General features: G+C 43.3%; 1 protein-coding gene across 1 annotated transcript in view; it reads left to right on the top strand.

Moving 5' to 3' along the window:
- LOC126482247 (threonine-rich protein-like) overlaps window positions 1-14111 on the top strand; it is a 103228-nt gene that overhangs the window by 38349 nt on the left and 50768 nt on the right. Inside the window, exon 3 of the mRNA XM_050106227.1 lies at window positions 2850-3106. Coding sequence (XP_049962184.1) covers window positions 2850-3106 — 257 coding nt within the window. The remainder of the gene's footprint in view (window positions 1-2849; window positions 3107-14111) is intronic.

Here is a 14111-nt window from a genome sequence, read left to right on the forward strand (position 1 = left end):
TCATGATGTCTACCCAAGTGGGGAAACCCCACTCCTGCAAACTGGTTGACTAAGGAATAAATATCATTATATTAATGACTTTGATTTGGATTTTGCGCCATCAGCTCCTTCCTCTCCATCACAGAGTGAGTCTTTTCCATACCAATTCTTTTCTGGGAGGGTGGTGAGGGGTGGGGGCGATGGGTAGGGGGGATGGAATGTTCTCTGGTGGTGGCACTGTGCACTAGCTCAGTCGATCCCTGCATGTCAAGATGAGTACACACACAAAAATTTTCCAATAAGACGACATCTCCAATTGGCAACAGTGTAATTACATACTTATAACAGGTAGGTGTTGGATGTGAGCTTTTACCACGAAATAAAAGTGAGATCCAGCCCCTGCAAACTGAATTTTGTAAAAAAAAACAGTATATCCTATAATATACACTACTCGCCATTAAAATTGCTACACCAAGAAGAAATACAAATGATAAACGGGTATTCATTGGACAAATATATTTTACTAGAACTGACATGTCATTACATTTTCACGCAGTTTGGGTGCATAGATCCTGAGAAATCAGTACCCAGAACAACCACCTCTGGCCGTAATAACGGCCTTGATTAGCCTGGGCATTGAGTCAAACAGAGCTTGGATGGCACGTACAGGTACAGTTGCCCACGCAGGTTCGACACGATACCACAGTTCATCAAGAGTAGTGACTGGCGTATTGTGATGAGCCAGTTGCTCAGCCACCATTGACCAAACGTTTTCAATTGGCGAGAGATCTGGAGAATGTGCTGGCCAGGGCAGCAGTCAAACATTTTCTGTAACCAGAAAGGCCCATACAGGACCTGCAACATGCGGTCGTGGATTATCCTGATGAAATGAAGTGTTTCACAGGGATCAAATGAAGGATAGAGCCACAAGTCGTAACACATCTGAAATGTAACATCCACTGTCCAAAGTGCAGTCAATGCGAACAAGAGGTGACCGAGACTTGTAACCAATGGCACCCCATACCATCATGCCGGATGATACACCAATATGGTGATGACGAATACACGCTTCCAATGTGTGTTCACCGCAATGTTGCCAAACGTGGATGCGACCATCATTATGCTGCAAGCAGAACCTGGATTCACCTGAAAAAATGACGTTTTGTCATTCGTGTAGCCAGGTTCGTCGTTGAGTACACCATCGCAGGCACTCCTGTCTGTGATGCAGCACCATGGGTAACTGCAGCCATGGTCTCCGAGCTGATAGTCCATGCTGCTGCAAACGTCGTCGAACTGTTCATGAATCTGCTTGTTGTCTTGCAAACATCCCCATCTGTAGACTCAGGGATCGAGACGTGGCTGCATGTTCTGTTACTGCCATGCGGATAAGATGCCTGTCATCTCGACTGCTAGTGATACAAGGCCATTGGGATCCAGCATGGCGTTCCGTATTACCCTCCTGAACCCACCGATTCCATATTCTGCTAACAGTCATTGGATCTCGACCAACGCGAGTAGCAATGTCGCGATACGATAAACCGCAATCGTGATAGGCTACAATCCGACCTTTATCAAAGTCCGAAACGTGGTGGTATGCATTTCTCTTCCTTACACGAGGCATCATAACAATGTTTCTCCAGGCAACGCTGGTCAACTGCTGTTTGTGTATGAGAAGTCGGTTGGAAACTTTCCTCATGTCAGCACATTGTATGTGTCGCCACCGGCGCCAACCTGTGTGAATGCTCTGAAAAGCTAATCGTTTGCATATCACCGCATCTTCTTCCTGTCAGTTAAATTTCGTGTGTGTAGCACGTCATCTTCGTTGTGTAGCAATTTTAATGACCAGTAGTGTATAATTGAAGTTCTTGTTGTGAGATCTTTCATCTCCAGCATGAACTGAGTCCTTTCCCCGCCAATTTCCAGATTTGGGAGGGGAGGGCAAGGACTGGAGGAGCTTGCAGAAGGGGGGAGTTTATTTAATTTATCGATTTAATTAATTAGTCAATCAAACTGATATCAAAAGTGTTCTTTCATCGGTGAGGGGAGTTTCCAGAGAGGTGGAGGGGGGGGGGGGACGAGTAAGCGGGGAAGGGGGATGGGTGAGCAACAGGATAAGGACCTGTCAGTGAAAAGAGAACGGTAGGTTTGCTTCTAAATGTATACATGCTCCTGAATGTAGGCAACCCACACTAACAAAATTCACTGATGTGCTTGCTGCCCTACTACTTGCAGGGTCTCCATGACTGACGTCACTCTAATCGAGTTCGCTCACAGGCACCTAATTCGTGGGGAAGCATGGTTTTGAGGGAGGAAATAGTGAAATTTTGGCACATTTGAAAGATTTAACGGTCATCTTAGTGAAATACTGCCATGAGTTTCTCATTGTCGGTAGAGGACGTGAAGTGTTTCATATACAAGACGCCGATAGGTTCTATAGGACCTGGTTGCCTGTTTGACTGAAGTTGCAACCACTGTTGGTGAAACACCTGATTGTCATGTAGGTATTAGACATGCAGATGGGAATTGTGCATTAGTGTAAACATACGACATTTTTCTGCAAGATCTCTAAAGAATATTCATCACACGGCAGTCTGAACAGAATCTCCGAACATCACTTCGTGGACACCTAGCGGGGAAACGGTGAGTTGTTTGTCATATACAAGAAGTGTTTACTTTCGTGCACGCTAACCAGTCTAAAATTTTGTACGTAGTGTTTTACACCCTATATATTGTGCAGTTATAGTGTATCTATAGTGCATATGAAATTTCCTAAAGCTAGTCAAAAAACATTGCTGGTTGGAAAAATAGAGTTAGAAAGCCATAATACTACGTCAGATCACTTACATTACAAAAGTTATTTCTTTCCACAGGTACTGCTCTGCCAAGGGGAAGAACAAGCTATTGAGTTGCTAACATGTCAGACCAACTACGGATGCGTTCGTGGGGAATGCGTCGAAGGCGAATCGGAGTGCGAGGCGGGAAACGACCCCATCACGTGTACAGGCGAGGGGCTCTTCCCTGACCCTTACGACTGTACCAAGTTCCACATCTGCAAGGCGGAGGGAAACTCTACCGTGAGATACTGCAAGGACGGCTGGGCTTACAACCCACTTACAGGCGTGTGCAGGTAAGGTATAACAGTTTCCCTGCTGAAACGGAATTCCCAATACTAACGACGTCTTTTCACGCACTTTGAGACAGCTACCACAGGGCCCCCTAAGATATACTATCTGGAACGAGAACGTATACACAACTAAGTAAGGAAGAAATTTTTAGCGTTTTAGCTGCCGAGTTATGATACCGTCGTTATTTTTAACTAAACTATACACTTTTCTGTACTCTGTGGCCTTGGAAGAACTCTTTACAGAGGACTTCAAAGATATAACATGTCGATGAGGCAGTATCAAGATACCGCCACAAACAACTATCCCTCTGCTAGGAGAAAAAGTCTTATAAACCTCTGCCCTGTTGTATCAAATGAAAGCAATCACACGAATCTCGTACAGTTCGAGTGTTTATTATTATCGCTGTCATATCAAGTGCTCAAAATCTTTACCCCGGGCAATGGTATAAGCTAAAAAGGCCTTTCAGAAACGTTGAGTTTTGTTCAAATGTGTGTGAAATCTTATGGGACTTAACTGCAAAGGTCATCAGTCCCTAAGCTTACACACTACTTAACCTAAATTATCTTTAGGACAAACACACACACACACACACACACACACACACACACACATGCCCGAGAGAGGACTCGAACTGTAGTGTCACCGCCAGACACCACACTTGCTAGGTGGTAGCCTTTAAATCAGCCGCGGTCCGTTAGTATACGTCGGAGCCGCGTGTCGCCACTATCAGTGATTGCAGATCGAGCGCCGCCACACGGCAGGTGTAGTCTAGAGAGACTCACTAGCACTCGCCCCAGTTGTACAGCCGACTTTGCTAGCGATGGTTCACTGACTACATACGCTCTCATTTGCCGAGACGACAGTTTAGCATAGCCCTCAGCTACGTCATTTGCCACGACCTAGCAAGGCGCCATATTCAGTTACTATAATGTATTCAGTTACTATAATGTATTCTGAACAGATAATATTGTGAATCATGTACCGTCTAGAGCGACGTTCATCATTAATGGATTAAAGTTAAGTATCAAACCAATTATGTCCCTTTCTGGATGCTAATTCCTTGTCATGTTCCAGACCTCACGTCAGTATAGTTCTTCCCTCCTCACGCCAGCCTGCGTGAGCTAAAACGCGTGCATTTCGGCCTCTACTCGTAACACGGTGTTGGCTCTTCTGCCAACACAACACGAACCTCCGCCGGGATTAGCCGCACAGTCCGTGACTGCAGCGCCTTGGACCGCTCGGCTAATCCCGCGCGGCCGTTGAATTTTATTTGGATCTATAACACAACAATTCCACATTCAACGGCATTTCACGTTTCGTGTCTCATATGAGTTTCCTTGTAAGCCTGTTGTTTCATTTGACTCACAGCTGTAAGTCCAAAAGCGTTACGTGTGGTAAGCAGGTTATCTGCGGGCATCTGAGACAGCCCAGACCTTAAGCATGAGATTACACTAATAAAGATTTCCACTCTCAGGTTACACACTGGGGTCTCTAGGTGCCCCCGACTCCCTGCCCCGTTGGAGAGCCGCTGGGAGTTTACCGAGGTCACCCAGGGGAACCCTCCACATGTCGTAGGGAATTGTGCTAATTACGTAGGTTGGTACTTAAATAGTGGCAACACTGCTGTGGAGACACTATGCAATGGAATCTACAATTGTTTCTGATAGCACACGTTGTTGACATACCTACCTTACCTCCGAGCAAATAGACTCGGCCGTCCAACGTCATCGGTGAGAGCCCACAATCGAGGGGAACACAGTCACCTGTGAGCGAGCGGTCTGACGTAACGGTGTCACTATGTTTTCGAAACGAGAACTTCCCCAAAAGTAGGAGTAATCCGCTCAATTACAGGCCTATATCACTAAAGTCGATTTGCAGTACAGTTTTGGAACATGTACTGTGTTCGAACATCGTGAAGTACCTCGAAGAAAACGATTTATTGATACACAGTCAGCACGCATTCAGAAAATACCGTTCTTGTGAGACACAACCAGAAAATATCGTCCTTGTGAAACACAACTAGCTCTTCATACTCATGAAGTAATGAGTGCTATTGATAGGCGATGTTAAATTGATTCCATATTTTTAGATTCCCAGAAGGCTTTCGACACCGTTCCTCACAAGCGTCTCCTAACCAAACTGTGTGACTCTGGAATATCGCCTCAGTTCTGCGACTGGATTCATGATTACCTGTCAGAAAGGTCACAGTTCGTAGTAATAGACGAAAAATCATCGAGTAAAACAGAAGTAATATCCAGCGCTCCTCAAGGAAGTGTTATAGGCCCTCTATTGTTGCTGATCTATATTGACGACATAGGAGGCAATCTGAGTAGCCATCTTAGATTGTTTGCAGTAGATGCTGTCATTTACCGTCTTGTAAAGTCATCAGATGACCTAAACGAATTGCAAAATGATTTAGATAAGATATTTGTATGAGGCGAAAAGTGGCAATTGACCCTGAGTAAAGAAGAGTGTGAAGTTATTCACAGGAGTACTAAAAGAAATCCGCTAAATTTCGATTACGTGATAAGTTACACAAATCTTAAGGCTGTAAATTCAACTAAATACTTAGGGATTAGAATTACAAATAACCTAAATTGGTACGATCACATAGACAATGTTGTGGGTAGAGCAAGTCAGAGACTGCAATTCATTGGCAGAACACTTACAAGTTGCAACAGATCTACTAAAGAGACTGCTTACACCTTGCTTGTTCGCCCTACTCTTGAGTATTTCTGTGCATTGTGTGATCCGCATCAGGTGAGACTGACGGCTAACATCGAAAAAGTTCAAAGAAGGGCAGCTCGTTTTGTATTATCGCGAAATAGCTGAGACACTGCCACAGACATGATATTTGAATTGGAGTGGCAATCATTAAAACAAAGGCGTTTTTCGTTGCGACACTATCTTCTCATGAAACCATCACCAATTTTCTCCTCCGATTGCGAAAACATTCTGTTGGCACCCGCCTACATAGGGAGCAATGATCATCACGATAAAATAAGACAAATCAGGGCTCAGACAGAAAAAATTAAGAACTCGTTTTTCCCGCCCGCCGTTCGAGAGTGGAACGGTAGACAGACAGCTTGAAGGTGGTTCATTGAAGCCATAAACTTTACTTAAATATGTACAAAACATTATGCACAAAACAACAAAATTTCATAAAAGCAATTCTTCCTGTTTTCAGACAAGTTATGAATATTATTATTATTATTATTATCACTGACATTGGCTGTAGTTGTATAAATATGTTGATAAGTATGACTGTCGTACAGCAGGTGCTATTAATTTCGCACTCTCATATTTATCTGAATTTAGAAATTTGTGAACATCCTGAGTGTACACCTGCGAGCCGCCACTGTCCATAAGAAGAACTGTTTGTGGAGGGTAACAGCAAATACCGATTCAGCAACGGCTGAGACAGTCGTACAATTAAGGTGTGGCCATCAGATCGCCACAGCGGGTAAACGCTGCTGACCTTTCAAAGAGCCAAACACTCTCCTCACCTTCCCCTTTCTCTCCGAACCAGCGAGAAACAAAATGCCCCCTCCCCAACCATCATGCTTCTAAACTTGCGCTTATGCGTGAACGACACCATTTTCAGCCAGGCAGCACTCCAACGTTGAACGAAGACACTTAATTATAATTACCGTACCTAAACAAAAAAGACAGCTATGTTGTTAATATACGCGACATTACTAAAGATCACTTTCATTAAATTCATTAAATACGGGAAAATCCGAGTATAGCTATCGCTATTAACGTAATTTCGAATGATCCCTAGAATTCCAAATACACAGCCTGGACAACTAGCACTTTGCAGTATTTAAAAAAATTAATGCTCCCAAAACTTACCTGTGCATTAATAATGAGCAACATCGCATATGTATGTACGGTTTTAACAGTGGAAAGCCAAGAAATAACCACTAACCTACCACTTACTCAAATAAACCCTGCAGTAGTATTAGTTAGTGGCGATGCTAGAGTACTCATAAATACAATTCTGCAATATTACTGACCGTAGATGAGATCCACCAGCGCTCAGTCCGGAACCGCGCGACTGCTACGGTCGCAGGTTCGAATCCTGCTTCGGGCATGGATGAGTATGATGTCATTAGTTTAGTTAGATTTAAGTAGTTGTAAGTATAGAGGACTGATGACCTCTGATGTTAAGTCCCATAGTGCTTAGAGTCATTTGAACCATTTGAATAGATGCGGAAATAAGGCGAAGTATACAGGTCCTCAGCACACACAAATGAGATTCAGCGAAGGCCACAGTGAAACAAAAACAAACTATATCCACATATACACTCGGTCATAGAACCCCAGAGGCCACGGCACCTCTCTCACGATGTGAGAAACTCTCTAGTTGCATTTTTTGCCTAGCGCTGTACTACACGTATAGCGTCTTTGGTTGGAAGCACCAGAATTTCTCTTTGATGCGACACAATCCAGCAAAGTGGAGGTGGCTTAGCAGCGTGTTTATCCGTCGCGGCGTCTTATTTTTTATGCGTGCGGTACCTTTGGTTGCAAATCTATTGTGTTATGAAGTCATTAATATGAAATGACAATATTTGTATCATCGTGTTCATTCCTAACACTATGGCGCCAGCCACACTAGTACCGAACTGATGGCTTGGCAGTGATAAATAAATTGGGCCCGTGCTGCATTGTGATTGTATGAGAGAATCATGACGTCGACAGGTCGCGGAGGCGTTAGAGTGGATATTACATAATTGGATAAAACGCGAAACTTGACGGAAAAAGAGTATTCAGATATGTGCCTGTTTGTGATCTCTGCTGGCGCCTCGAATGACGAAATATTAAACTATTGTTATCAAATAGTCGTAGCCTAGGCCTCACTTAATTGGTTATTAACAAATACACACAGCCTACAGATTCTCCTTCCAGAGTGCCCCAGCTACAAATGCGGAAAATTGTGTAGAGATAAGGAATAAATACGATAATGGCGTTTTATTGATTGTTATTAACAAATACAACCAAGTGGTGTGACTTAATGTAATTTGTTATTAACAAATAGCACGTCATGACCCTGTCTGTGCTGTCCGGCTCCGAAGTGAACGCCTTCCACTTCCACTCAAGTACCGCATTTACAAAGCGTGGTATGTGGGTGGAGGGGTGCCCATGTCTTATTGGTCTACTGAGACTCCCGCCATTTTATTCTGCTCCCATTGGCTGAGAGGAAGAGGAAGGTCTTTCCCGCCAATTTTATTTACATAACCACTATTGAGTTGCATTATAACCTTGAATATGAATCAAACAATTTCATAAGATATGTGGGAGTTTCCCTCGGTGACCATGATTAATTGCTGATGTTCTCCGAGGGGGGCGGGGGGGGGGGGAGTGGTGTTGGGGGTGGGGGGGCGGGTCACCAAGGAGCCCAAGGGCGTAACCTGGCATTGGAAGTCCTTATCACTGTAACCTGGTGCTAAAGGTCAATGTCATGTCGTAAGCACGCTGATAACGTACTCCGGTGAGCGTGCGGGCCTTTTGGTGTTTCCATGCCGAACAAGGCAGAGATATACTGTAGAAATGTCCTGTGGAGAAGGTCTATAATTATCTATTTGGAATGGCAGGAACAGTCTTGTTGCTACCAAATGCGCAGTAGGATATCTTTCACAAAGTACGGCTACATTTATATTAGGTTCTGCAGATATTTGTGGCCGTTTTAAGCTCACATCAGTGAAACAGGGGCCAATGTCGATATTCTTGAATAGCATATTGACATTTTGACGAGCCCAAATCGTTGTTTATCCACTTGATGGTGCAGTGTCGTTGCTATTTCTGAACTTACCTCAGTGGGCTGCTCTGGACGACTGCCCGACCTGAAGCAGCGTGTTCTTTGGTTCAGTGTGGAAAGGTTCTTTAAAAGACAGGTTGTGCTATGCGTGTCAGCAGGATGCAAAAATGTTACTGTCTCACAATTGACAAGAGGATTCATTCCGTCAGGCCCCACTGAAGCTTCATAAGATCTCGGATTGGGGCTCATTCGCAGCATCGTGAGAGGCAAGATAGATTTCCGTGTGAAATGACTGTGAAACATTTTAATCTGTCGCATTAGGTCCATAGCAAGGATCGCCACTGGGATACGTCCCACAATGCGAACATTGTCTGCAAAACATAGATTTACTGAGATGCCCATTAAACAATTTTTGTTTGAGCCATCAGACATCAGACAGTTTTGACGACGACGGCCACCAATTGCTCTCCTGTGCCATTCTCTTCACCTTAGGGTAGCACTTGCGATCTACGCTGAAGGTATTCCAGACACTATCGTCGTCTACAGTTTTTACCCTCTGCTGCAGCGTCTTCTACCGTGGAAGCTATTCTCAGATATCTTAACACACGACTTACTATCTTGTCCTTTTTTCTACTCAGAGTTTTCCACATGTTCATTTATTCCCAGAATCTTAGGAGAACTTCCTCATTCCTTAACCAAACAGTGAACCTTCTATAAAACCGCGTCTCAGGCATTTCGATCCTCTTTTGTTCTGGTTTTCCTATAGTCCTCCATCCACTAACATACAATGTTGGGCTCCAAACGTACATTCTCAGAAATTTCTTCCTCAAATCAAGGCTTATTTTTGTTGCTGGAAGACTTGTTTTGGCCGAGAACGCCCACTTCCCATGTGCTAGTCTGCTTTCTACGTTCTCCTTGGTTCGTCAGACAAGGATTATTTTGCTTAAAAGGTAAATGAATTCCTTTACTTCCCTACTTCGTGATCACCATTTTTGATGTTAAGTGCCTCGCCGTTCTCATTTCTGCTACTTCTCACTATTTTCAGCCTTCTGCGGTTTATCTCAGTTCATATTCTGTACTCATTGGCTTGTTGATTCTATTCAACAGATCCTACGATACTTGTTCACGTTCACTGTGGATAGCAATGTCATCGGTGAATCTTATCATAGATATCCTTCTCCCACGAATTATAATACTACTCTTGAAGATTTCTTTTAGTCCTGTCATTGTTTCTTCGATGTATAGATTTAGGGGTGGAAGCAGCATTCCTGTCTTAGCCCTCTTTCTAACCGGAGCAGTTCAATCTTAATGTTCTAGTCTTATTGTTTCGTCTTCGTTCTTGTACATACTGTGAAGTTTTCTCGTCTTTCCCTATAGCTTAGGGGATGTTCATTAGGTACGTAAGAGGGTCTCTTTAAACTTTGAACCCTACTGGTATGCACTTGCAGCTATTGGGCTAGTGTTAAGGAAGCAGTTGATATTAAATTAGGAAGTAACCCTATAAATAGATGCCGGCCGGAGTGGGCGAGTGGTTCTAGGCGCTTCAGTCTGGAACCATCGCAGGTTCGAATCCAGCCTCGGGAATGAATGTGTGTGATGTCCTTAGGTTAGTTAGGTTTAAGTAGTTCTAAGTTCTAGGGGACTGATGACCTCAGATGTTAAGTCCCATAGTGCTCAGAGCCATTTGAACCATATAAACAGAGATGGAGGTTTTTGTTCAAAATCTGCATGGAAACCTGCTATCTCGCTTGTCAAAAAAAACAGAGAACTGACTCAATGCTCCCTCACCGCTTCATTATTAATTTCACTATCGATAACTCCTTATGTCTGTCACCTTTGGTTTGTGATGGAGCTAGTGTTTACACTGTGTGTGTGTGTGTGTGTGTGTGTGTGTGTGTGTGTGTGTGTGTGTGTGTGTGTTATGTTTCGAGAGTTTACTGTAAACCGCGACGTCACCCTCCTAGTACTTTGTATGCGAACACAGGTCTTTCGTTTCCATCTGCAATTTCGTATGTTTTATGATACCTTTGAAGTAACTTTGTAACAGCACAGTATGTGCATCGTTAGCTTCTGGATGCAACATACAGTTAGGCCCCTCTGTCTCTTTGCTCTAAGGCTACAAGTAGCGCCCCTGCTGCCACGGTGAGCAAAGCTCCATATCTTGGAATCTTGGCTGGGCTACGGCAGCTACAATGGTGAAAAATCAGTAAAGATTTATTCACTAATTTCTAAGCGTTGGCTACCGCTACCCAGACAGAAAAAAAACCAAAAAGCTGAACACACCTGTTTTGTTGCTATTTTAGACTCTTCGAATCTACCTTTAAGTAATAACTTTAATGCAAACATTTGGTTACATTATGTTTGTATTTTATGTATATATGGGACTTTGTTGGCGAGGTGACTGTACAAAGCACTGATTCCCAATGGAGCGTACAATCTGTTTCAGTGAAGAGCTAACGGGCAGCATATGCAGCAGCCTTCCCATCGTGTGCGACGCCCTAGCCGATACCAATACATTTCCTGGAAACCCCAGCATCTACTACATCTGTGTCAGCGACGACGGGGTCGAAATTTACCCCTCTTTGTACAGATGCCCACACGGAGGAATTTACAACCCGAGCACCTACCAGTAAGTGCACTGCGTAAGCTATCAGCAGGACACACCTGCCTCAGTTAAACCATTGTTGTTGTGCATGGCATGAGACGACTTTAATTTTTGTGCTTTTAGCCTACGATAAAAGAAAAACTGTGTAACATTAATTCTAAAAAAAAAGGCTAACGATCTTCATTATTTTGATAGACAATGTTCTACAGCTGACTCTGGAAAACACAGTTTCCGAAATCTTCTGGAGCTCATTACAACAGATATTGTGCTGAGGGTTGTGGTGTGGAAATCGCATTTATTTTAGGTTCCTTGCAAGGCTGCCATGTGATATTCCCCGGAATTTGAACATAGAAGGCAAATTAACATTATTATCAAAATGCTCATTCAGTAAGAAATACAATAACCTACTATGAAATAGATTGTTAAGTGTGTCGGAGAACATACTCTAAAATGGATGACAAGTAATTTAATCACCTTATCTAATAAGAGAATTAACATGGTAAGAATATATATGAAACTTCAGATCACTGTGCAAACGCACTTGCTTTGACCTCCAAAATGAATTAAGTCGTTGCATACACCCCACGCTTTCGTCATTGGCTTGAAACACGTCGTCCTTGCAGGTAAACTAGCCAGGTGGTCTCATCCTTTGTCTCCCATAATTTCTTCTTTAATTATTGCGATTGCAAGGTTGGTGGTCCTCGCCCCCAAAAGTGCTTCTTTCCAGACTGTAGCATGTGCACCAAGTTTAGCTGAAATCTATGCAGGGGCATAGTGGGAGCTTTTTACCTGCGGCTCCACCCGTGTATACACATGTCACATACATGTAACATTATTATCCCATATTTGTACACAATTTCATCTCTATCTCTAGCGAATTTCATCCTGTGGTTTCGTTTTCAGGCAGTTCCATGTTCATAGCGTCTTATCTTCTATCTACAATGATATAATTTTGCAGCTACGCTCAGCGACTATGTGGATACTGTATGAGTAATTTGTTGGGAGTACAGTTAGCAGAAATGCAGTAATAAATTAAAACGTCAAACATGATGCGGCAGTTTTCCACGGATCCAGTAATTATGACGTGATATCTATTGAATTATGTGTCGTACAATGACATAATTTTCGACCTGCATTCAACCGTATGTGTATAGGCCTACTGCCTGCAAAACGTGTGGCGAATAGAGTTAGTAACAAAGAAGTCGTGTCTGTTGTGGCAGTTTCATTGTATAAAAACTAAACTACACTCTGCCCGAGCAGGCCACGAAGGCTCAACGGTACCGACCGGCCGCCGTGTCATCCTCAGCTCTCCCGGTCGTATGTCAGTTTACGAGACTCGAGCCGCTACTTCTGAATCGGGTAGCTCCTCAGTTTGCCTCACAAGGGCCGAGTGCACACCGCTTGCCAACAGCACTCTACAGACGGCATGGTCACCCATCCAAGTGCTAGCCCAGCCCGACAGCGCTTAACTTCAGTGATGTGACGGGAACAGACGTTACCACAGCGGCAAGACCGTTAGCAGTTGTACTGTATTGCAGCGAAAATGCATTAAGCGATACACTGTTTCCTTTCATCATTTTGTACGAGGTGTAAGTGAGAAAAATTGTCGTAGAAGTTTGATATTGCGCTTACAGTTTGTTGCAAGTGACAATGATCTCTCATTCTCAAATATTGGCTGAAAAAATTCTGGTGTCTGCGCGTCACGGACTGCACTACGCCTTCACCTCATTCTCGTAGACAGATAAGTGGTTCCTACCCGCATAGTGCTTCTTCCCAGGCAGTAAGCGATACATGTAGGCCCTACCAAGTTTGGTTTAAATCGATCCAGTAGTTATGGAGATTTGGAACAGACATACATACATTGTTATAATACGTGTGGATTTCTAGAATAGTCGCAGTACGCTATTTAAAATGGGAAATTGTGAAATCTGGTTGCTGAAACAACCAGAAACAGAGCTCCTCCTCTACCCAAAAATCTGTACCTTAACCCCAACATACACTTCCTGACTTTATGCTCAGGATCATTATTTTTGGAAGGCAGAACATCCTCTCCTTCTCGTTGACTTTCCCCTTTTTGCATTTTATGGGTATGTGACGTTGTTTGAAAAGATCAGTTTGAGTTAATCTCTTGTACCAAAATCAGTAACTTAAGCTAACAAACAGTTGGTCGAGCTTTCAATTGCAAATTTTCAGAGGTACGCCTATGCTGTGTGTATGTTGTGCACTGCGTCTCATTCACGATCAGATACCTCCTTCAACATAACCCTTTCAATCATGGCGTCCTCATATAAGGACACACTAAATAAATGATTAGTATATTAAAATTCGTTAAATTGTACCATTTGTGATTATTGTCCTCAGATTGTCACAAACAGAGAGTTTATTTGAAAAAAGTGTCGACATCTCCTGTCAATTTGTGGTCCCACAGAACAAAACTGAATGTGCTCAGTGACACGGGCGCTTCCCAGTAATCTTTGTACCTCCCGTCAGCCGGTTAATGTCTTCTGAATGTAGGTAAAAAATTATTTGTGCTTAGAAAGGTGCATTCTTGAGGGTGATAACTAAAGACGTCTTTCAGAACGAAAGGTAAGTGACATATCTGTAACTTTATGCATGTCTCCAAATGAGGAGATTATGATTG

The sequence above is a fragment of the Schistocerca serialis genome, chromosome 5 (assembly GCF_023864345.2).
Source record: "Schistocerca serialis cubense isolate TAMUIC-IGC-003099 chromosome 5, iqSchSeri2.2, whole genome shotgun sequence".
Lineage (NCBI taxonomy): Eukaryota > Metazoa > Arthropoda > Insecta > Orthoptera > Acrididae > Schistocerca > Schistocerca serialis.